Consider the following 26,032-nt stretch of genomic DNA (forward strand, 5'->3'; position numbering starts at 1 on the left):
TTCTTTACTTCAAATTTTATTTCATAAACCACACATTATATTAGGTAGTTTTCTGAGGCTTAACTATAGGAACAACAATGTATTGTCTCCTCCATACCTGCTGGGGCAGATCCTCAGCTGGGTAAACTGCTGCAGCTTCAATGGAGTGAAGGAGCTATCCCACTTATTTACTCTCAGTAATGTAAAGAGGAACTATGTTTATGCAGCAGGGGGAGAACACAGCCAGTAACATGTAGACAAATATCAGGAAGAAAATCATCCATTTCTAAATGTGAAAATGAATTCAAAAAAACCAAAGTATGTTTTGTTTCTTTAAGCCAGATTCCCTTTCAAGTCATGAAAACAAAATGTCTCTCTCTAAACCAACATGATTCAAACTATTTCATTATGTGCAGCCTTGGGCTATAATCCTGCAGCTGCCTCCTTGTGAATGGACCCCTGAGCCTAGATGGATGAAACTGCAACATCTGGGCCTTTGTATAGTGAAAATACAAATTTCAAATGGCCAAGGCTTGATTGGTCATTTTACCATGGACCTCTGGGAAGAAATTAGTAAAACAGTGTGAATGTTCAGGGCTTTATTCCCTTTCCTGGGCTGAAGTTCAGATCTGCTAAGGTGTTTGTGATTAAGTTAGTTGAAGTAGAAGAGACCTGTGGTTTGGGCCAGAACGCCCTCGGTTCTATCTCCGATACAGTAGGATTATGCTGAAGGTTGTGGTACAGCCTCAGATTGTTTACACAATGAAAATCCTCACCCACCACCCCTCCTTTACATAAATGTTAGTCGGGCCATGAATCTCATAAGAGGATTTTCATATTCATTTTCCTATGTTTATGAGACTCAAAACATGTCCCTCTGACACAACAATCAGCCCTAAACAGCCTGCACCCATCTAGATAAAGTTGTTGAAAATAGTCAACCATTGTGAGGTCTAGTCTCATCTGAGAAAGGGCACTACAATTGCTTCTCTGTGGTGTTTTGTTTCTTAATCAGAATTTTAGGGTAAATGGACAAAGATTACATCCCTCATCTCATGTGCCTCATTAGAGGCATCTATTATTCCTGTTGGATCAACCAGACATCAAAAGAGAGAGTAATATTCCATAATTGGAGATTCTGGGGTGGTGTCTCTATGCAGCACAGTAAGAGAAAAAATAGACTCTGGGCCCAATCCTGCAAGTTGCTGGGCACCCGCCACTCCTACTGATTTCAGTGGGAGCAGACCACTCTCAGATACTCGGCACCCCGCAGGGTTGAGCCAAGATCTGATTGACAATTAGCCTTTGGTGTCAAGTGGTAGAATTTCCAATGGTGGTATTAATTTATACTGGCTGAATTTGGATGAACAGAAGCCTTTATATACCATGTGACAAATATTTTCTTTAGATTTGCTACAGTCATATTTTCTCCCTATTTTTGATTAAATTGTCAGGATACATATAAGAGTTTGTGTCTTACACTCTTTGAGAACCTATCCCTACAGATTTTACTATACACCTTATATACAGAAACACAATTTTATTCTGGTGTGGAGGTAGCGGAAGTGGATGAGAATTAGCCAACTATCCTCTTGTAGTTTTAAAAATGCTGTATTAGGTGGAAAGAACACTACGCCAAAATGCTTGTATAAAACTGAAAAGAAAGCTCAGCTGCATTTTAATGAAATAACTTAATCAGTTTAAAGAAATACTTATCTTTATACACATGTATAATTCAATATTTATATAAGATTATTTATAGAAAGTTTCACTAGGAAAATGAATCTATCGAAAATAAAACGACAAGCATCACTATAAATCAGAATACCCTAACCCCTTCACTATAAGGCTCTCTGTTTTAAGGCTACATTTGATATAAGGCTAGTTCAACTTGGTTTCTAAAAAGAGTAAAGGAAACCTCTTGTCAATACATTGATAACCATGCTACACTAAAATAAAAAAAAGAGCAAATGTCTCTCTATAGCTAGTTTATGTTTAGGATAAGTTTATATGGACTAGACTCTTACTTAATACCCACTTAGCTATTCAAAATTATTCTATTGTAATACAAATTAAAAATACATGAGGCATTTTTGTTTACATTTTGCAATACAAAATTGATCTATAGCAATCTAAACGTTTGCACTGAAGATGATCTCCACTGTTCATAAACATACATTCCTTTACATAAATATCTTAAGTAGGTGATTATATTCTTTGTATTCTACATTTGGAAACCCTTTATAAAATAGCTCATTTTCTATACTCTTATGTCAGACATATTGTAGACATTAGTTTGTCTTTGGAATGTGTAGTACTCAATTGACTGTACAATACAAATCAGTACTTGCAAGTCATTTTGTGCATTAATTTTTAACCAACTTTGCTTTTTTGCACAGAAAGCTAAAAAAACTGTTCTTATATATACTCTAGTGCTAAAAATACAAGTTATTTTGTTGTGGAATTCAATACTACAACTTGCTGTAACTATATTTCATATTCTGTATGTTTAAAACCATGGGCTATACAAACTTTGCTCAAATTGTATATTGTATTTTGCATCCCAAATAGAGGGCATTAATCTGTTTAAAAATATCTGTGGACTGAAGGCACAGTAGACCTGAAAAAGTTACATGGAAACTAATTTCACCCAAGAGTTTCTCATAATTGGAAAATAGAATATGGAGAATGTGTAGTGCTAACTTTTTTAACACTAATAGAAGAAAATAACGGAAATTCAATATTACACAGATGGAACATTTTCATTTTGTCAAAAAGTCAATTTTTTTGTAGAGAATTTATTTTCCAAAAATGTTGGAGTTTTATCAAAACATAAACTAACTTTGACTTAAATGTTTCAGTCTTCAATGGTTGGAAAATAAACATCAAATTTCATTTTTTTTAATCAAAAACTATTTTCATTTTTGAGGGGAATTTTTTCCCTAATCAGCTCTACTATATATGATAAGGCCCAAAATCTCAGCTAGTGTCAACTGGTATAGCTCCTCTGAAGTCAATGGAAGTTGGCCAGCTTAAACCAGCTGAGAATCTCTTCCCAAAATTATTTTTTCACTGATTAATATTCACCTCTCTGCAAGATACAGAGATTTCAAAGGTGTGGATGTGGCACTACATAATAATATATCCTCAAGAAACTATAATAGAAAAAAGGAAACTTAAGCAAACTAGCTTTAGGGAATGCAAACTCATGACTATTGCAATCGAGGATTTAATCAACTTTTTTTTCAGGTTACTTTACAACTTCTGGTGATGAAATAATTTCCTTTCTCTCCTTGACTGGCTTTATCAGCACGTATCCCGATCCTTTCCCCTAAAAACAACAGCATGCCACTTAACATGATCCATAACTTTTCAGATCTTGAGCAGCAAAGATGGCAGCATATTTCTTTTTCAGCATATGGCCTTCAAGTGCTAGTTATATACCCCACCTAATATTTTTAGTTTGAGTGATCAGTACCAAAGACTTCTGTTGCTAGGTGCCAGTCACTCTATTGCTGAAGCTGACAAATGTACACAAAACATCCAAAGGCGCTTCTACAGTATAAATACAGTAAACATTTTGCAATGACTTTTAGGCAAGCACACCAAATTCAAATAGACTGGTGATTCTGAACCCCCAGATTAATACAAATGTTTCCTGTTGATGGTGGGTGGTAAATAGTACTGGCTTAGCTGTGCCTAAATTTGTTTTAATGTTTAACAGCACGGTTCTCTATGGCAGCTTTTCAAAGTCATATTTAATAATGCTACTAAGCAATATTGCACAAAAAATGTAGTGTATGAAACATGAAAACTTAACTTCATTCATCTTAATTGCATATTTACAGGGGAGAACATACTACTTTGTGACAAGCACAGGTTCCATCCAGCTAAAATGCTACTCTTCAGTATTACCTGGGTTGTTGTTAAAATTTAAATTAACTATATCAATTCACAATAGATCCTTCAATAAGAATTAGCATAGAATTTGAAGATGGAAAAAGACCCCCTGGACATGTGTCCTAGCCCCAACATTGCAAGATTGTTCTCCTGTTTTCTAGTGCTTTGTTCAGAATGTTTTTGAACATCTCAAGTGACAGACTAACATCATGTTCCTTGGATTACTATTTCACTATGAGGTGATAAATATGGTTAATAAAATGAGAGGGGAGGAAATCAAGGCTTAGGGGTAAATGTCTTAATGTTGATTGAGTTTAGCTGCGCACATAAGTCAAATTTGGTATTTCCCTCCCATTGAGCTACTAGTTGATATATTATCAACAACTGAATTTTACTGATCTTTATAAAGTATGACATTAGTTGCTGCTCTAGATCTTATTCCCAGAGAAATGGCAGTTGTGGTAAAGCATATGCCACAGCATAGAAAGGGACATACTCTCCTCTTGGTTACTCCAGTAAAAATCTGGAGTAACTCCACTGACCTCACTGTCACTGTGCATATATGTGGCTTTAACTGAGATCAGAATTAGGCTGTGAGATGCTTTCTGCCTTGTGCCTTATATTTTTTTTCTTTTTCCTTCAGTCGGAAAATCAGATTATTTCATTTGCTGCATGACTTGGAGAAATTAAACATAGCAGCAGTTCCGCTCAGATGCCCTTAAATCTTCTGGAGCAGGCTTCATGTCAACAAGGTCTCTAGTACTCCAAGGTACCTTCAGATTTTAAAATATTTGAATGACATCTGCTGTATTTCCCATAGAAGGCTATGGGGTATCACTATGAGGAGTGATGAGTACCTGCAACTCCCACTGAGTTGCAAGCCCTCGTCTCTCTTGGTACCAAGCCCAGGGAGGGAGTGTGTGTGTGTTTGGGGGGGAGGGTGGAAGAAGGGGGTAGGAGACAGGCAGAGAGAAGTCCAGCCCATATGAAGTCTTGTTGTTCTAGAACCTACCATTTTCTTCCTCTGAGATCTCAACATCCCCACCCACACTTCCTACCATGGCGCCCAAAGCAGGTAGTCATCCTTCGGTGAGACTGGTGACTGACATTCTTCAAGGCTGATGACAGTGCCATTCCTTAGATCATCCGGCAAGATGGGTGCGCACAGGGAGCGTCGTTCACCCTCTTCCACCAAAGCCCAGCAATTACTATTACAAAAAGCAGGTGCACTCATTAATTTAAGAATTCAGCAGAGAGGCTTCTGCTGTACCTAGCGGATCGGAACTTGAGCTCATGATAACATTGCACAAAGCTATGATAGATGAAAGTAATAGGCAATGCTAATAAAACAATCCCACTAACCACACAAATTCCACCAAGAATCCTTCCAGGTATAGTGATGGGGCACATGTCACCATAACCAACTGTGGTCATAGAGATTATTACCCACCAACAGGCAGCAGGGATGCTGGCAAAATCCTTATTCTTTGTTCCCAAGTCCAGCCCATTTTCAAGGAGTTGTGAAAGTGCACTAAAAATTGCCATAGCAACACAGATAAAGACAAGAAGCATCACCATCTCTCTGTAACAACGCTTCAGAGTCAGACCAAGTGTTTGAAGACCAATGAAGTGACGGGCAAGTTTAATCACCCAAAAAATCCTCATCATCCTAAGGACCCTCAGGGTGACTCCAGCCCTCTGGAGCTGAGAATTTTCCCCTGTAAAAACTGTCATTAGCACAGAGATGTAGTAAGGAGTGATTGCCAGCAAATCAATGATGTTCAGGGGTCTCTTGACAAACTCACACTTGTTTTTGGAGACGATGAACCTCACAATGCACTCTGCAGTGAACCAGCCTATGCAGATAGCTTCAATTATCCTGTCAAAAGAAACAAAGTGGAGCATTTTATTTTCTATATGAACATTTTAATTCATGTTTGTTTGTGGACATCACTAAATTGATATTAATTCAGACCCTTAGTGGAGGGTGTGCCAAATAACGACTCACACTATCTTATTCTGAGCTTGTTTGTGTAAATATAATACAAGGCTGCAGTGATTAACAATATACCAGGGGACACTGCTGAGTACAACTCGGAACTGATTATTGATAAGGATTTAATCACATCTGCAATTTACTTACTAAATGCTTTGTTGGAATTACAAATTGTTAACATTACCAATATGTGTGGATATTTCTGCAAAATCAGGAACACATATCTACAATCTAAGATAATGTCTAAAATAATGTAGTCAGCTATTCATATCTAAATCTAAAACTCTAGTCCCTAGCCAGCTTAAGATCTCCAGATTTTGCAAGGTATGAAAGCCACCAAAGGCTATGAAGTGGCAGATCACTAGCAGAACAAAATATTAAGGAGAAAGTCTTGTCAGTTGACCTGGACCACAAAAATTAAACCGCACAGTGAGCATTGGGAAGTTAAAAATCCACTTTTGGGGAGAATAGCTCATGCAAGTTTGCTCTCAAACTCCCACTTCTCCAGTATCTATGTTAAAATAGATCCTCTGAGTCTCATCTCCAGCTCGGTGCAAAAAGCACAAGGGCAAACCTACAACTCTAGGCTGTAGTAACTCTTCTACACAGTCCATATCAGGCCCAGGCTCCCAGCCTACATGACATTTTTTTAAAAAGTAACCTGATGGTGGTGATGGAAGGAGTCATCCCCTAACCCCAGGAGGAAAGACAGTAGGAGGGGTACCTGTATGTCTTTCTTAATTGGCTTTTTGGTTTGGTGAGTGGTGGGTTCCTCTTCTTCTTCCTTGCTCAGCTCCAGATGGGAACTGTCAGCAGGGACAGAGTGATGCCCTCAGAGCACATGGCTTCTCTAGTTGAGTGAATATTAACCAGCCAAGGGACAACCCAAGCCCCGTATCATGATGCTGGAGACACACTTGAGATCCGTGTGTCTATCAATGACATTCCTTTACACCCAGCCGTTATACCTGGAATTAACTCAGGCAGCCTCACTGATATTGACACCTGGGAAGTACTAATTTAGGCGTTATTGACTGATTGATTTAAATGTTCCACCTGTGCCTTACCTGGACTTTTAGGTAAACCCAATAACTTAAACTTCATCTGGTGGCTAGTCCGATCACAGGGCACAGGTGTAATGCACTATCTGCAGGAGATTCTGTTTTACAAGTGGACTCAACCACTAGCTGAAATTTCTAAAAGGTTTAAAAATGTAAAGTGCATTGCAGTAATCTAATCTCCCAATAACCAAGTCAATGGTGAGGACTGCATCTCAAAAAGAAGGACCCAACCTTCTTGCAAAGTACAAACAGCCCAAATGCAGGAAAGTATCCCTGTCCAGGAAGGGCACTTAAGCATGTGTTTCATTTTAAGCATATGTTTAAGTCCCAATGAAGTCAGTGGGCATGTCTACACTGACAGCAGCAAAGTCGCCGCTGACAGATGGATCTTTTCGGATTGATTGAGTGGTCAGTGAAGACCTGCTCAATCTATCAGGAAGCTGACCTAGTAAAACCACTTCCTCACGTGGCATAGCGCTGAATCGAAGGGAACACAGTTCCCGTTGGCATAGTGCAGTGAAGACGCCATGCAGAACAGACGTACAGCAGTCAATGGGAGTTACGCAAGCTGTTCTGCGTAACTCCCGTTGACTGCCACCGAATTTCCAGGCAAGTGTAGACCAGGCCAGTGAGACTTAAGAACATGCTTAAATGCTTTCCTGAATTGGGGCCAAACAAAAGGAACAAATAACAACTGCTGCTTCTGAGTATCCAGTACCTGCTGGGGATCCAGTATGATACGTATCTGTCTTATAACACTAAACTAATCATGAGCATATCTTATTAATTAAGGGGGCTAATTATAATATCTGCCATTTTCTCTCATTGCTTCCCCCATCCCACAAGCATCTTCCTTTACTGCATGCTGTTCAAAACCCAGCATGAACAGTGCCATCTCAGTACCATAAAGGTCCAAAACCCAACTGACTAGGGTGAAAAAAACTGGAAAATTCTAGATTTACTGGAGTTGTTTCGCCATCATTGGATATTCAGAGCGGAGCAATATTTGGAGATTGTCCATGCCAAGGGATGGCTTGTTAAGGAAGAATCAAACTATCACTTTAAGAAAAGATAGCGCCTCATGGAGGCACTAAAAATCAGCTCCAACAATGGCCCTAAGACCGCTTCATTGGCTTTCACCAGCCAGGCGGGACAAACTAACTCACAGGTAGCAGTCTATATATGCCCAGAAAATTTCAGAGCCCTAGTGAGTACTATAGGCTGAAATGCAACCAGAGAAGATTCTGCCTTTGTTTTGCTAGAGAATCAGCTCTGTTGAGAGGCATAGCACAGAATCTAGACCACATGCTGATGTTTCTCTGAACCATTAAGGCGGTGGTCTGTTAGAAAGATAATATCCTTCTTCAGAGCCTTCTGAAACTCATTGGTTCCATTAGCCACTGTGGGTGGACTTTCAATGCATGTCCTTCTTCTCAATAACAGAAAGACACCTCAGCCTCAAAAATGAAGGGGGTAGTAATGGTCAGTCAATAGCAAGGGAATAATTTCTACTTTATAAACTACCTGTAGCCATTAACAAAAGCTGAGTCAGAGGCAGCCATTGAATCTGCATAGATAACCACGGAGGCCCATGAAGCTTCTATGAGTCAGGGACCTTTCTCTCAGATAAGGCCTATAAAAATCACTGACTTATTTATCTTGGAAGCGTTTAATGTAAAACCCATGTAAATCAAAATATTTTCTCTTAAGAATTATAGTGCAATATAGTAAAAGCACCTGTTGTTTAGATGATCTGAAGCTTTTGGAAATGTTAGTGTTTACTTTAATAGTGACAATGCGTGCCTTAAACGTAAGTTATAGGGATGCCCTTTAGCTATATCTACAAAATCTCCAGCTTTTAAAACCTAGGTTTATAGCATCTGGTAGTTCAGTTTGAGATCTCAATGTTCTTTCAAAACAACACACACAAAAATGCACAGATTATATGCAGTCATAAAGACATTATTGAATTTAGTTAACAGATTATGTATTTTCTTTTCCTGATTTAAAAAATATTTGTCCTTCATGCTCTAATACCACAGAAAAAATAATCTACTGTATTGCTAGAAGAAAACTGGCGAAGGAACATGGTCCCCTTCAAAAATATAATATCATTTTATATCTCTCCCATGCTCCACACTAAAATGAAAAACTATGTCTCTGGAATTTTCTGTGACCATTTCCTCTCTCCCTCTATTGAATAGCAAATGCAAACTAATATAAATTATCCTAATGCAGATACTGATAGAGTCCGTACTTGCTTATAGGTTGGAAGCTGGCTGGGATCTTAATAAAGTCATAATAAAACTTAGCTGTGGATATAGAATTTATGTAGATTAAGTGTGCCCAAAAATATTCTACATTTAAGGGAACTTCATTCCATTCCAATCCATTTTCTAGGATTTATTTTCCAGGATTTATATTGTGGCCCTGACCCTTGGCATTCAACATTTAAGTGAAACAGCAATTTTTATTTTCTGCACATTCAAAAAAGTTCCACTTGATAGCATGCTCATGACCTCAGGGATTCTTTCATATATAGAAGCTAGGCAGGGTCTGTCTGGGTCGCTACTTAGATGTGGAATATCTAGGGATCAGTAGGTTCTTGGTGACTCAGGATGTGGAATCTTCCCTGTAAGTCATTACTGATTCAGTGATCCAGTGCAGCTTTTGGGCAGGATGGATAAAAATGGATGATTTGAGGGACGGGGACAGGATTTTTCTAATTTAAATAATTCTTTTTTATTTAAATTATAATAAAATTTTATTTTTACAAATAAACCCATTTAAAATGAAATTTGATTTTAATACAAACTATGGTAATGCCTACACTCAGTATAATCTCTTAAAACATTTAAATAAAAAATAAATATGCTGAATACATGAGCCACGATCAAAAACTTTGCATTACAGGCTCTTTTCTATATAAAGAAAGAATCAGGGGAAAGGCATCTAACTTATCAGGTCAAGCTTTATAAATAGTTAAGAACTTGAGTGTGTGCGAGACCCAGGTGCTGTGCTACAAAGTGCTAGAGACTAGCAAAGTCATTACAGACATTGTGACCTGGCCTCTGACTCCAGGAGACACCATCATATATCTCATCATGAGCATCCACTGAACCCACTTAGGTGGTCTCATACTCCTATTTTATAGCTTCTCCCTACTTGATCTCTGATTGCTCAGTTCTCAATTTAAAGGAGTTACACCACTGAATTGGTGAATGTCACTAACTAAGCACTTGGAATCAGAGTTTGATGAGGTGCTAAACCAGCTATTGACAATAGTAGTCTCTTCTGCAGGCATAGAAAGTCTTCATTTGGACTAATTAATTCAAAGTTGAGAAATCAGTTGAAAAAGTGTGAAAACTTATCTTTCTCTTCCAGAGTCTGAATAAAAACAAGGAGGAAGGGGATGAGATCCACAGTTTTAAAAGTTTGAAGGACAATCTAAGGAATTTAGGAGATTTTCAAGAGATTTGGACAAGTAGGAACTTAAGCTTCAGTCAAATGAAAATTTTCCCAGGCAGACCTGAAAAAATCAGTTCAATTCACTGACTACAGTTAATCCCTCTGTTTAATAAATCATTGAATTGTAAATGAGAAACATGATTTGATAAAATAAATTTATGTATTCAAAACAGTTAAGATAGTTTTCTTTAATAAAAATAAATTGTGTATTCTCTTTTGTGTGTTTAATTACGTTCCAGTTACAATCCTAATTCATTTTACCACAAAATCATGAGCAAACAGTTAATTATCTAGTAAATAAGCAAAGTCATTCACCATTTTCAAGCACACTACACGTGTACAGTTAATAGGAATTTGAAAATATTAAGCTATCTAATTGCTTAAATAAATGTATATAGTTATAATATACCCCCCTAGATAGCAAAAAGATATACTGAATCTAGTGTAAAGGCTCTATTTAGTTTTAATGATTATATCAATCACAGTGTATGCGCCTTTCTTTAGAAAATAACTGAAGTACAAATGAAAAAGTTTATTACAATTTAGGCTTTCCACTTGGTAATTTAAATCAATCCACTCTGCTTTGAGGAGATCTAATGCCATGGTTCTGACCACCTATAGTCATGAAAGAGCCCCTGGTACATTCTGCAGGGGTGCCAACCCAGGCCAAATTCCTGTTCAGGCAATTACGCTGTGGAAAAGAACTCTCTGCCTCCTATATTCCACAACTTCCCATTCTTGTTCTGACAACACTCATTGGGACTATATCCCCTACAGAATATTACGCCACTAAGACGCATGTGACTGCCCTGTGTGGCCCAATTAGATGGGGAGACAGACTGGCTTTGGATTTTACCTGAAGGCCAGCATCTTAAAAGGAAATTCTTCTTCAACTTCACTGCCATTGTGTCAGCCAGTTGAGTCAACCCCACTGCTGCCTTAGGATATTATGGGATGCACTTTGGCTCCACTGAGCCCTTCAATGTTATTTATATCATCCCATCTGTCCTGCAGGATGATCCTGTTTGGTGTAGTCCTAAGAAATGGTCAATTATAGTTGGTCAAGGAATGATGAAGTAGATGTTAAATATCCAGTATCTAGGAATACTGCTTCTTTGAAGACAAAGAGAACCTCCAAGACTGTGAAAGCCAGGAGGCTTGTGGAGCTCACTTGGACCACAGGCGACAGAAATAGCTTTTTAGCTGGACAGGGAATCAGTGGTACTCCACTTTGAAGAACAGGAGGCCACTTTATTATAGAATTGAACTGAAGAGCTACAAAATAATTGCTGCATAACGTGCTGCAGTGGTTATTTCATCTGATCAAGTATTATTGATGCAAGCATGGCAAATCAAGATCAGCTGTTTTCTAGCTTTGAGACTCCGATCAATATGACAGCTTCAATCATTCCATCTAACCTGCCCTTTTCCCCCGCATACATCCACACACTTCTTGGCTATTGAGAAACAGGGTTGGTTATTCTCTTTATCTTTCTTCCCTTCCCCCATTTCCTGGTTACTGATAGGAGGGATGGAGTTCTTCTCTATGACCATTCTCTCCTCCCCTTCACAGATGAATTGCAGTAGCTCTGTTCCATCACATCCCATCCTGTCCCATGTGTCATTGGGAACAGGTAGTTCGTGCTCCTGAGACCAGGCAGAGCAAGAAAAATGTGGTGATCAGACCTTCAGCCTATGTGAGGACTCAGCCGAGCTACATGTTAGTTCTGCAGCCTCAGGTTGAGTAACTCTGCCTTAAATGAGTTCCAGAGAGGTAGCCGAGTTAGTCTGTTTTTAACAAAACAGTGAGAGTCCTGCGGCACCTTAAAGACTAACACATTTATTTGGGCATAAGCTTTTGTGGGCAGGAACCAACATCCAACGAAGTGGGTTTCTGCCCACAAAAGCTTATGCCCAAATAAATCCGTTAGTCTTTAAGGTGCCACAGGACTCTCGCTGTTCTGCCTTAAATGATTCATTGTTTGTTACTTGTGCTCATTAATAGATAAATAACATCAGATAAGAAAACTGAGATTTAGCAACTAGCCCTTAATATGGCCTAATTATCTTTGACATTTAATATGAAATTAAAACCAACTAAGATGCATTCACTTGGAAGAGTGAAAACACAGCATGTTCTGTGTTCACTTTTCTTAAAATACCCTGAATATTTACTTACTTAAGGAGACAGTCTGGAAGAGGGTACGTAAAGCATATACATTTTAAAACTGTCTCGCTATATATTCACATAGTAGGCTATGTGTTATAGTCCATTGTTTAAATAACATGTAACTTAAAAAAGTTTAAATACATATTTACAACACAGACTTTACGTTTAATAGGCAAACTAACATCTACTCCTGTATGTTTCCAATCAAGACTTGTAGCAGGCTTTTCCCCCTTCTTCATTTCAGTTTTAAAACAATCTACCATTAAAAATTGAGAAAATATTTTTTAAACAAACATAAAATAATGCTCCCTAAGAAATTCTCAAAATCTGAGAAATTCAGAGAAAATGCTGAAACCTCATTTTTATTCAATGCCTAGATATTCCAGCACAGATGGTATGTAAAATTTTCTATTGTGTCAGTGACCCGTGCATGTACCTAAGCACAATGAGAATTTAGTTCTCGTCAAAACGCTAAATCTCTAGGTATTTATCACTTTTCAAATAAGACCCTCAGCATTTCTTTAATGTGGTTCTTTGTCTGTGAAATGAAAATAATGTCCTCTGTGGCTCTTTTTCTGAACCAATCACTTTGTTTAATTTTCTGTTCCCTCTGATAATTCCCTAGCAGAATAACCTATTTTACATATAGACTGGTTTAGTCTGCCTTGGAAATGACTAGTGTGGTGTACTCAAAGTAATCATATTCTGAATTGTCACAAAGCATCCTTCAGTTGTGAATTATTCTTTTTTTTTTTCTTTCAGATTGATTATTTTCTTTTCTTTTTAACATTGTCCAAGAAATTAGCTGAAATCTCAAAAGAAGAAAAAAGAATTTACTGGAATGGCTTTATCATCTATTAAACTTCTAAATAAAACATACACAGTCAACAGGACACATGAAGAAAACAGATGACAAGACAGTATGTGATTAAAGTTCATCAACATCCATTTGTGCCTAAATTGTTCCTAAAACCTTACTTCCACATAAAAGCAACTTTAAACTAGAAAAAAGTCAAAGCAATGGTCCCAACTGTCAAGTCTTTGCTCAGTCAAACTCCCAGTGACTTCCACACATAATGTCTTCCAAGTTAACGGGAGTCTTGCCTGAGCAAGTATTGCAGAATGAGGGCCAGAATGTGTAAAGTGATTGAGAATTCTAGACTTACTGTGTTCTCAAAACTTTCCAGTCAACATCTTTCAATTCTGCATTTTGTTAGTGATAGTATATCTGACTGGGCTAAACCAGTGTTCCTCAACCTTTATGATGCCAGGGACTGGCTTACTCTGGCTTACTGCCTTCCTAAATTGTGTCAGGGAGGTTTCATGGACCAGCGCCGGTCCACGGACGGGTCGTTGAGAAACACTGGGCTACACTGTGTCATATATGACTTGCTCTGCAGTTGTCTTCTGACCACTGCAGCTAGGGATGGGGAAACTCTGGCTCTGCCTCTTCACCATCCGTCCTTTGTAGAAGTTTGCAGCACTTAGCCCTGAGCAGTCCTTGCACATGCCTATTATGGCCAGCCCCTGTGTAAGGAAGTAAAGGGAGATGTCAGCTCCTGGCTCTCTCTTTCTCTGGGACACCCACTCACAGGGCTAACTACAGTCTGTCCCTGTATGAATGTAGCTTTGCATGAATGTCTCATGGCACAAGTCAGTTATAATAGGCATTTACATCCCTATATTTACAATGATGTCTGTAGTTCCATTACCCAGTCACTGCCCTCTATATAAATGAGTTTAGAATTTAATCATAAAATAGTGTTTGGGTCTAAAACAGGACAAACTGGATCTTGGCCCGGCAAGGAGTTCTTGTTTTTTATTAAATGTTGGGAACAAATGTGTTTGGTGTTCTGAAGTTCTGTGAAGGTAGGTGATTAAACATCAGTAGTTTCAGGTATATTTTCTGGGCCCCTGAGATTCAAACACAGCTTAAGTTTTTTAACTGAAGTTTTGCAGAGATCTATTCTATAATCTAAACAAATGCCCTCTGGTAATTGATGACGGGTGGTGTTTAGAAAAGCAGCTATTTTTGTTTTATGTTGCTTAGAAAAGAAGCAATTGTACATGCTTGCTGACTGGGGGGTTTCATTCAATACAAATTCAACCATGACTTCAGTATGTGAGAAGGGGGGAGGGGGTCTCTTCCTGATGCTAAAGTGTTATTCATATGCATCCTTGGGAAAATAGTTTTGAGAATGGGCATGCACAACAGCCGATTGGCACAATAGGTTGTAATGGCTCTATTTTGTCAAATGACTCTGCAATAGGGTATATACCCCACACTGGCAGAGGCAGGATTAAGAAGAGACAGAAAGTCCAATTAGTCCATTCTGTGACACCTGGAGGGGATTTAAGAATTAGACCCAGCTGGAGAACCAGACTGAGTGACTCAAATAAAGGAGGAATCGCAGGGCACTGAGAAGAGGCATCATGAGTGAAAAGAAGTTGAGAGGTTTGTTCTGTGGGAAAGGGCTTAGGCTGTGAGACTGTCCCTGAACGGAAAGGGTAGCTGGGGAGAAGGAGACTCCTAAAGTAGGTCTGGGAGAAGAGAGACTCCAGGGAAGATACCCCAAGGATCAGTGGTTTGAGAGAAACTGGTCCTCCAGGGAGAAAACCCTGGGAGGAAAAAGAGTGAGGAAGCGCTGTACGGAGTCTGGGAGAGGAGGAAGAGGCAGGGGACTTTTAGTGTGACCTTAGTGCAAAGCCAATTCACTGCACAGAGTACTGAAGCCCGAAGGCAAAGAATGTGGCAGAGGGGCTGCAACGCTGAGTTTTGTCACGAGGAGGAGTTCCAGGGTGGTGAGTCTATGACAGGCTCCAAATGACCTGCAATGGAAAGGTTTAAGAGGCCTTCCCCCAAAAAAGATTTTGCACAGCTCTCATTTCAGTGTCCTAGACAGGATCAGTTTATGGGTGGGTCCACAAATCAAAAGCTTTCAGGATCCTAAATATCCATATTCTGTGTGACACAGAGAGCAAAGAGGAGGACTTTAAATCACCAAAAGCATCAGAAGGGGAGACTGGTGCTGCTGCTGCCTGCTCCCCAGGAGCCTTTGGAAGTCCTGGCGCAATTCTTCTCCTACTTGGTATGTCCCACTCCTCAAAGGAGAAGAACAAGATCACACAATACATTGCTGTGCAAAAGGTTTTCAATAATAACTTTTGCTCTATACTGCTAATCCTTTGTTCCTAGGAATAGCCCCATGGAGGGCAGCCTCACTGCAAGCCAGAATCCCCATTCCCTGCAAATCTCTGTGATCTGCAGGATTTGGAAGTCTTATACACCATGCCTCTCCCTAAGAGAGGACCATACCTGACTCTGAGTTTCCTAAGAACCTCTATCTCCCTCACAGGAGTGAGAAGATATGATATAGCTCTAACTGAGGGGGACCTGACTCCAGGGGATTGATAGAATATAGGGCCTTTTACTACTAGGTCACTGGTTCACATGTCGACCAAATTGGTCATCACTAAAACTCTGTCATCTGATGGCTGTTCAGAGGACCATGTGAAAGGTTTGGTGATCTCAGTCCATTTTCTTCTGAATGGGTGCTCACATCCAAACATATACACAAAACCAGTATCATTTGGCACTAGTAGACACCACTCTTCCTTGCAGCCTCCATAAAGGCAGAGGACTGAATAGGCTGTGGACTGAACGACTCTATCACTCTTAGTGGTGACGTCTAGAGAAGAGGGTCAAAGCTCATGGGTAGGGTTGTTTGAGGGAAGCTTGCCCAGCTCTTGTCCATACTTCAGTTGCTCTGTGGATAACAATAATTCGCTTGCCAGGGTGACCAGTCTGGTGTCTTTTCCAAGAAATACTATTTTTTTTAAATTAAAAAATAGTCTGGGGAAAATCACAACAAAACTTTATGGTTTCCAATGAACATGCAATGGCAAGCATCTGTTCAGTAGGTTGTACTGTAGAATTATTTTATGCAGGCCAATGTAACCGTCTTAGTTTATTCTACTAATGTGTGAGAGAGGGTCTCTCTCCTACAATATTGATTCTAAATTGATTGTTTTATAAATCAGATGTACAGATACCTACATTAGGACTGTGTGGGTAAAGAATTGGAAGGGGAATAGCCAGGTTCTAGCACCTACATCACAAATGAGTGGGCAAAGTGAATTTCAGTTACCGTATATGTTAACTTATTCAAAAAAAGCTGTAAATACTCTGGTAGTTAGCTATTTTGTTCATATTCTTTTTAAGCAAGAGCCCCCAGAATATAATGAAATATCCTAGAAGATAAACTACCTCCCTCTCTGGTTAATCTGAATAGCCACTATTAGGGGCCTGATCCAAAACTATTTAAAGTCACTTTCCACTTAAAGTGGAAAGGAGTCTTTCCACTTACTTGAGTTGGCTTTTGGATCAGACCTTAGGAGAGCTGCACAAAATGATGCACTTAACAAAGTAAGGGTGTGGAGACTGAGGACATTAAGTATATCTTTTGTAAATCTCATCATATACACCTTAGTTTACCTGATGGTGGGTTGTCAGTAGTTGCCCAGGGGATCAGACTTATGGAAATGCTCTGAGAAAGACACAAACAGCAGCTCTTTCCCAGTTCAGAGATGGAGATCACTGGTCAGAATGGAATCTACTAAACTTCTACGGAAAGATTACATGTAGGTAAGGGGAAATATGCATACAGCTCTCTATTTACCCTTTGCTCTGTGTGCTATGTACCTTAGGATGAATAAATAATGCTCTGTTTTTTTTAATCAGCTTGCTGGTCACAGGTCCCCAGAGGAAAAGGGCTTATAGGTTCCAAATGCAATTAGGCCTGTTGTTAACCCTTTTAAAACAGGAAGTTGCCATCTAAAGATCCAGTCTAATGGAAACTGGATTATAGGAAGCAAAACCCATCACCTGAGGAGTGCCCTCAAGACGGAATGGAATGAGTTTAAAGCACAGCTTGCCCTCTCACCATGTCAATGGGTTTACTCCTGCAGTTCTTCCTCTAACTGAAAAGGGAATTTTTTTTCTGAGAAAAAACTGTCAGAGTCATCCCTAAAAGTCCAGTAGACTTCAGGAAACCCTAGAAGCTAATTAAAAAGCAACTTATAATATGTATTAAAAATAATTAAGCCTTTTTTAACTTTATTGATGGAATTTAAAGGCTGAAGCCATTGATTCACTGCAAAATCCAGGAGGAAAGAAAAGTCATGCTAAATGCCAGTCGTGGAATACCTTAAGTAGGGGGGGAAATATAATATTGCTGTTTCTCTGTCTCATACAAAGAAATTAGTGGAGTTTGTTTCACTGTTTTTGTTTTGGGATTTTTTTGGGTGGGAGGACAGGGTTCTGTTATTTTTCTGTTTAAGAGGAAGAAAAGGACTGATGAAAGGACAATGTTTTTTATTAATGAAATTAATGAACATACTAGAGACTAAAAACACAGCAGATAGCTACGTTTCAAAAGACACTGGATTTCATGGGAAAACTTTAAACTGGTGGTATGTTTTATTGATCTGGGTTTTAGACTACTATATCCAGAATAGGCCCATATAATTTTGCATTTCTAAAAGCCTTCAGATGCATATTTAGACAACAGCCAGTAAAGGTTTCAAATGTTCCATAATGGTCTATTAGGTCAAATATCATACACTTCTACATAGTATTAATTTCCTCTCAATTTCTTTTTTTAAAATATCAATAAAAATATAGACATTATTGTATCATCAACTTTTAAGCCAAACTCATGATTGATTTCAACAAGGAATTCAGCTTCAAAAAACTGATGGCATGATCTGGCCAAAAAGAAATGTTAAGAGCCAGCTTCTGAAAAGAGCTCACACAGTGACAGTCTAAAAGTGACACTGATGGCTATATTTTTTTTTCAAAAGAGCTGAGTGCCCAACATACCAAATTATTTTGAAAATCAGACCCCTTATTTTAGTACCTAAATGGGTGCTGAGGTCTTCTGAAAACCTGGCCCTAAATTTAAATAATGTTAAATTGTAACCATACCAGTCAAAGCAAGAGAATTCAAATGAAAGGAAGCAGGAAGGCAGTAAACCTAGATGACAGTTGTTAGGACCTGATCCTGGAAACACACGAGTAACTTAAAAACTCGTGTTTGCAGGATTGGACTCTCAGGGGCAGCTCCTCAACTGTAAACTGTCACAAGCTCACTGAAGTCAATGGGCCTATGACAATTTACACCAGCTGCAACCCTGCTTTAGACTCACTTTCCGCAAGCAGCTGAAGTTTTTTAGTACTGAAGTGACAAAAGTGTAATAGCCACGCTACATTAAAAACTCTGCCACCTCTGGTAATGTGTCCTATAAGTATGGGGGCAACCAGAACACCCACCCATTTGCAATCTGTTTAGTGTTAAACTATTATCAACATCTGTGTAGCAATAGCATATGAATAAATTCCTCTCTCAAATGATCCCAGTTATATCACGGGCTAGATAGTGAATATTCCTGCAACAGCAGTGTGGGGATTGTTGTTGAAGCACTACCTTGATTCCCTATCACGTAGGTCAATTCTTGGCAATTCCATATGCCATCACAAATGGCGCTCAAACTACCATTGGTATGTTCTTTCCAGTTATTTACAGGCCACTCTTCAATTTCTTTTAATTCACATCTCAGTGAGGTGGTGGTCACGTTGTATGTCAGTAGGTAGGGCCCACTCCAGCAAATACTTATACACTTGACAAGGTTACCCAGGTGATTAATGTTACATACCTGCATTTTTGTGCAAAGGGCACTGTTTTGTTTAAAAGTTAAGTATAAAACATGTAATGCTTAGCTGTAAATAAAAATTAATTTAGAGAAGTGAAACCACTGTTTTACTGTTGACCTGCACGCTACCATCAAGACAGAATTATTGTGAATAAAGTCAACAGTGCCTAGATGTCACAGCACACATTTTTCTATTTGTTAGGCATCTAAGCAAGTTTTTGTTATCTTAAAATCACCCAAGGCATCTAATCTGAAATAATTAGGCACAATGGAACAATTTAAAGGTGAACTTTTTAAACTCCCAGAAACTTTCAAAGCTTAAACATAGATCTTTTCCTTTTTACCCACTGTATCTGTATCTAAACAGGAGCCAACTCCTTCTCAGTCCATCTCCACCCCTATTTGATCCTGTAGTGAAGTCTTTGGCCCAGTTACAGTCAACTGGGAGCTGCAACATATATCTAAGTCAATGGAAACCATGATACACATGTCCAAGGAATGAATTTGAGTAATTGGGTATAATATGTCACATACCAATTAATTCTATGACAACAGATTGACTTCATAACGACAAGGTGACTTCACTAGAGGGAAAAGCAGGGTGGGTTGAACTGTGGAGGACTGAAAACTTCTGTTAACACACAAATATCCCCAATCAGCACAAGAAGAATAGGGAAAAAATGGTCAATTTTTTGGAGATACATATCAACCTTCCTCAAATGAGTAACTCTTACTTATGAGAGCAATCCTATTAAAGTCTGTGGGTTTGAGTCTGTTCTGTTGGTTTAAATCAGGAATAACTCTGATATCAATGGAGTTACAGTCCTAGTTTAACACTGGTGTGAGATCAGAATCAGGCCCAATAGGGATTGCTCATATTACTAAAACTTGCAGGATTGAGCCCTAAAGCCACAGTATAAATTGTGTATGTCTTCGTTTTTGTTTAACACTCTTAATGTTTTTAAAAATGTTTTGACTAAGATCAAAAGTAATGTATGGCATCAACTTAAATATCTGTTAGGACACTATATAATACACTTTAAGAGGACAGAATCATTTCTCTAATAGACCTTCCCCATCTCTAGCTTCTATGATTCTATGTATAGAGTCTGCTCCTGCCAGGATGCATGGATGTAAAGTTACTCACATACTTAAGAGACTGCAGAAGCCGGGCATTATGTGTACAGTATATAGTGGAGGATTGGAACCTTGTAAGTATATTTATGTAGTATATATAGTGCATTTCATTCTTTTCAAACAATCATAAACGGGCAAAAAAAAATCTACGTTGTTAAAGTTTAGGGTGTTAGTTTGCTTTTTTCCCCACTTAGGAGGAACAATCGTACACCCTTTCCTCACTTGAGTAATCCTTACTCATAATCGTCCCATAGACTTCAAAAGCATTTGTCCTATGAGTTATGATTAGTGGTGGGTTGCAAGATCCACCAGAGACTAGTACAATTATAAAGAGCATGAGCTCGATTTGCTCCACTTTTACTCCAGTGTAACTGAGATTAGAATCTGTCCCCCTCTTTCTAGGCTCAGACTAGCTATAAGGCTCCCCTGTGTTACTTAGGAGGTTTCTACTATAATAACCACACACTGAAATTCCGAGCCGTCTACTGTACAGCCTTAGGAATTGTTAATTACAGTCTCGGCTCATGGGAGGGCGACGGGGTGTTTACGCGGAGTTAGCACAGTGCCTAATACAATGAGGTGCGAGCCTGAATTCCCGCTGCAAACCATCCCAGGGGGCCCGCGTTTCACTCCCCGGGGAGTTTCAGGGCTGATTCGGTGTTGTTAAGCTGTGAGTCCCGGGGCGGGGAGAGAGAGGGTGGAGTATCCTACTCTTTTCTGTGGGAAGCGCGCGTGCATCGCGGTGCTGCAAGAATAGCCATTAACCATCACGACGAGCGGCAGGACAGACTGGACTGGACGGGACTGGACGGGACACACGGGACGGGACGGGACAGTGGGAAAATAAGTGACTCGTCCTACCCTGAGGGCTCCCTCACTGAGTCTGCTGTGTACCTGCTCTGCTCCTCCACGCTGCGGTTCTCCGCCGCCCGCCACTCGGGCAGGGTGCTGGCGCACAGCACCACCATGGACACGATGACGAAGAGGATGGAGACGGTGGCCAGGATCTGGGCGGCCACGGACGAGGTGGGCTCCTCGAAAGTCCGCCTCATCCTCTCCAGCCACTGGCGGCCCTCGGCGGCCGGCGGGGGCTGAGCCGGGGGCCGCGCGTCCTCGCCGGCGGGGGGCTCGTCGGCCGAGTAGAAGGTGTAGGTGTCGGACATGCGGTCGTCCAGGCGGCGCTGGCAGCAGTAGTCCAGGTGCGAGCCCTCGAGCCCCCAGTAGATCATCTCGTTGTAGAAGGAGAGCTCGCACATGTGCGGCGCGAAGCGCAGGTGGCCGTGCCGCACGTACAGCAGGATGAAGCCGAAGGCCTCCGAGTGGCGGTCGAAGAAGAACTCGTTGCGCTCCCGGTCGTAGTCGTCGCACACCTCCAGCACGTCCTGCTCCGAGAGGCAGCCGTGCAGCCGGCTCAGCCGCCGCAGGGGGAAATCCTTCAGCACCTCGCGCGAGAAGGAGTAGCGGGTGCCCCCCACGTTCAACACCACCGAGCGGCCCCGGCCAGAGTTCATGGCTTGCGCGGGGGACGAGCGGGCGGCGGCCGCGGCCCGGGCCCCCTCCTGGGGGCGGCTCCCCGCGCCCCTCCTGCGGCGGCTTGGGACTTGGCGGGCGTCCCCCGGGGCTGGGTGCTGCAAGCGGGCGGGCGCCCCCTCAGAGCCAGCGGCGGGCTGGATGGATGCCCGCGCCCGGAGACCCGCGGAGCCGGGAAGCGCCGCTTCAGTGGGGCGCGGAGGGAGAGTCCGGGAGCCCCCTGTGCGCGGCTCCAGGCGCCGGGGCTCCCTGTGCCCGGGTGCTGCTGGGGGCGCCCCGGGCAGGCAGCGGCGGCGCCGAGGGCATGGTGCCGCCGCGGGGCCGGGGAGGAAGGGAAAGCCCCGCCAAGTTGGAGAGTCCGGCTCCGCTCCGCCGCCTCCTGCCTTCTCCCCCGTGCGCTGCTCGGAGGCGAGCTGGAGCCAGAGCGGCTCCGCGGAGCGAGGGGAGAGGCGGCGGGAGGGGAGGGACACGCCTCCTCCTGGCACACGGAGGGAGTGGAGCTGCCTCCCACCTTGACTCTGCCTCCTTCCCCAGTCGCCATGGGGTGGCGGCAGTTGGGCGGGGATTTCATCCAGCTGCTGCTTTCCTTCTCCTTCCCGCTCCTCGCCCCGCCCGGCCCCCCTTAGCTCACCCCGAATCGCGGCTCCCGGGGAATCACTGGTCCTTTATTCGCCAGCGGACACCCTCGCTCCCGGCCCGGGATTCCCCCTGGATTTTGCCTGCGAAATGGTTGCACTTCAGTTGGCTAAAAGCTCCATTTCACAGGCGCATTAATATTTCAGAAGAGCAGAACTTGCAGTCAGCCTTAATAGCTTTAATACCATTTTCTCCTTCTTCCTTAGGCAGCCAGCGGAGCAGGGTGGAAAACAGAAGTGGGTGGATTTAGGCGGAACCAGCCGTGACTTTTGCAAAGGTGATGGTTTTGGCTCCATCTCTCAGACTATGGGCACAGCAGCCTGCAGAGAGAGGGAGGTTATAAACTCAGGCCAACAGCAAGTTTGTTTTCTGGCGGCCTTCTGCATACAGAGATTTTTGAGAAGTTGCGTGCAAAGAGCTATCTGCCTTTAACACAGTGACTAAAAGTCCCTGCAGCAGAGACGTTTGATCACCACGTTACCCACTGCCTGTTTAAGAGAGTTCGGAGCCAGCACTTTTTATTTACATCGTATCTTTATATTCATGTTAAAGTTGATGTGCCTGCTGCTGTTAAAAGCTGCTGGGATGGGAATTGGGTGTGGAGGGCTAGCTCACACCCACACGGGTTTGAAGATAGGTGGTGTGGGAAACAACAATCTTTAGGGTTCATTTTTTTTTCTGAATTCTGATGTGTTCTTTTTAAAATGCCAGATACACATCAGGGGTAGGAGATTACATTCCTTCCACTCCTTATCTTTTGTCTGTCCTCTCCTAGACCCACACACATAATTTAGAAAAGGAGACAGAGGCATCAGTTCTTCCTTGCTGTTTTATTTATAGCCATTTATGCTTTGATTTTATTTCTCTTCATTTTTCTTCCTTGTCTTTTGTTATATCAGTACACAATGTTTGTTTTTACTATGACATGCCTTACTTAATTGCCTAGCGTTCAGCATGAGTTTGTCCTTTTGAACATAATTTTAACATATTGTTATAGTACAATGATGATGAGCCTGTCCGAGTTTCTTGGTTTGGGATTTAGTAGAGGGGCATTCAGTATTTTTCCTCTTCCTTGATGTTTTTCTAAGTGATTCACTTACTCATCAGCATCTGAAGCACCTTGGAATAAGCACATCCAAGGTATAATTCTATCCATCTCAGTCAGTTTACACCAGATATTACTGAATTTGGCTCCTTGTCTCCAAGAAGAAGGGCAAGTGAGTATCTCTCTTCAGAATTGATGTCAAATCTGGGCAGAATCCAGTACTTCTAAAGGGAACAGGCAAAATACACCATTGTTTTACTATTGCATCTTTCTACTGCTGCTGATGTATTTGTTTTTATGGGTTATCTTATTTTGTTAGTATCAATTTGTTGTTTGTACAACACTTATAAAGATTTTTAAAAAGAAGTGAATAGTGGTATAGTTTAGTAACAAAAGATTTGAAAGACCAATGAGAACATGAAATAAATGCTATTGATTTTAATCTGTTTCTGTCATCTTTCTACAATATGATAAGAGACAGATTAGATCAAATTTCCACATTATTTCTGGGAAGAATCATGTAACATCTTGTATTTAGCTGTGACACTGAATAAGTTTTGCAGGCCTGAAGAGCTCTGTGTAAGATCAAAACCTTGTCTCTCTCACCAACAGAAACTGGTCCAATAAAAGATATTACCTCACCCACCTTGTCTCTGTAAGATCAGTCGTTTTTATGCTTGATGGCATTATGTCCACTAGAGGTCATAGTAAGAGCCATTTTCCCCTGCTAATTTACAGAACAAAATGACAAACAAAAGTCAAGCATGCAAATCAATGCATTGTCCCACAATAAATTCATTTTGTAGATTTCACTATGGATAACAAACTCTAGTTTCATGTAGCTAGAAAGGTTTTTTCTATCAAGTGCTGACTTTAGTTAAAGGTTCCTTGCTAGCAGTTTATTTGATAAGTAATAATCACTGTACTAATCTTGTTCACCTTTTCTTTAAGGTACATACCTCTATCTTTCACACTTTCAGGAGCAACTGTTCAAAAGTCTGATTAAAGAATATTTTCAAAAGCTTCAAATAATAGTACTTAGCACATTCATGCTGATAATGACTTACCCAGGCATTCCTAACGATGCAATTTTAAGTGATGCTTCAATACATTGTTTAACCCCTTTAGCACCTTATTTGCTAATTCCTAGAGGAGTATATAAATAATACGACATTAAAACATGAGTACAGAGGAATGGCTAGGAATGTGAAGTCTTCCAGAGAATATATCAGGGAAAACATAGCTTTATAACATGTTCTACACACAAGATGTATGGCAGGAGCGGAATAATGATTAGAGAGTGGGAATACAAGAATCAAATTTCACTTTTCTCAGTGGATCACTTGATGAGATAAGATGTTTTAAAACAAATTAGTTATTTTTAATATGACACCAAATACAGCGTTTTCCATAGGGACAATGTTGCTGAATATTAGAAAGCAATCTGAAAACAACAATTTTGTTAATATGCAATTTAGAGTGCCCAAAATGTATTTTTCACTTTCAAGACTTGAAAGGACAGAAATTATTTAGTTCTTTTCAACAGACTGTACATGTGATTCAGCTAGTCATCAAGAAATGTACAGTTATAAATGAGATAGGTGTCTTAACTGGAGCAGCAGATAATGCAGTCATTCAACTCTGTAACCAGATAGAAGCTGAAACTGTCCAGTAAGTGATCTGATTTGAAATTTGGATAAATTCATATTTGGATAAATTCATATTCAAATTTGCATAAATACTCCAGATAAATCTGAAGTAACTTTGTGATTTCATTGTAGTAAATCCAGAGTAGTTTGACTGATTTCAGTGGAGTTACTCTGGATTTACAACATATTATAATCTGGTGCTCGGAATCCAAACTTTTCCTCACTGAAGTTAATGGCAAAATTTCCAGTGATTTCAGTGAGAGCAGACCCTTAGATTGCATCTCATAAGGGACAACTTCAGGAGATCTGCAAAGAAAATCAGAACTTGTAAGATACAAGAAATATGTTAGTTTCAGGAAAATCAGCAGAGAGGCTGAGAACTGTGAGACTATAAGTGAGATATTTAGCAAAATAAAACAAGCAAGAGATTTAATAAAAAAAAAAAAAAAAAGTCCAACACAGAACTGTGCCATGTGTAGTTCTAGCTGTGCTAGTTTGAAGGATGATACTAAATCAAGTAAACAAGCAAGCCACTGCATACAATGTAAATGGATCAGCATACAAATTGGTAAATGTTACTGATCCTTTTAATCACAGATACAGTATAGGTTTAAAATGAATCTGCAGTGCTACTGACAAAGGATATTCATCTAAAACATAATGAAGAGACAGTTCAATCAAGGAGTTGGGTTTCTTGCTTATTCAGCAAATCATATTTAGCTCTGGAAGTATTCATCATGATATTAAATC

The 26,032-nt window shown here is 40.5% G+C and overlaps 1 protein-coding gene and 1 long non-coding RNA gene across 5 annotated transcripts in view; one reads left to right on the plus strand and one right to left on the minus strand.

Moving 5' to 3' along the window:
- LOC137164287 (uncharacterized) overlaps positions 1–10,569 on the plus strand; it is an 84,395-nt gene extending 73,826 nt beyond the window's left edge. For all 3 annotated transcript variants that reach the window (XR_010922984.1, XR_010922986.1, XR_010922985.1), the window contains exons 2-3: positions 4,523–4,648; positions 10,321–10,569. This is a non-coding gene — a long non-coding RNA (uncharacterized lncRNA). The remainder of the gene's footprint in view (positions 1–4,522; positions 4,649–10,320) is intronic.
- KCNG3 (potassium voltage-gated channel modifier subfamily G member 3) lies at positions 1–22,709 on the minus strand. Of its 2 annotated transcripts, none has more exons than XM_067565047.1 (2): positions 21,284–22,709; positions 1–5,758 (listed from the first exon to the last, which is right to left on the minus strand). In XM_067565047.1, the coding sequence occupies exons 1-2, from the start codon at positions 21,931–21,933 to the stop codon at positions 5,113–5,115; spliced, it is 1,296 nt and encodes a 431-aa protein (XP_067421148.1). In that variant the 5' UTR covers positions 21,934–22,709; the 3' UTR covers positions 1–5,112. The 2 variants fall into 2 exon arrangements, with proteins under 2 accessions (XP_067421148.1, XP_067421146.1); XM_067565045.1 differs by having other exon boundaries at positions 21,317–22,606.
- Positions 22,710–26,032: the final 3,323 nt, after the last annotated feature.

This window comes from Emydura macquarii, unplaced genomic scaffold (genome assembly GCF_026122565.2).
Source record: "Emydura macquarii macquarii isolate MOO-44397 ecotype Brisbane River unplaced genomic scaffold, CSIRO-AGI_Emac_v2 contig_2676, whole genome shotgun sequence".
NCBI classification, from domain to species: domain Eukaryota; kingdom Metazoa; phylum Chordata; order Testudines; family Chelidae; genus Emydura; species Emydura macquarii.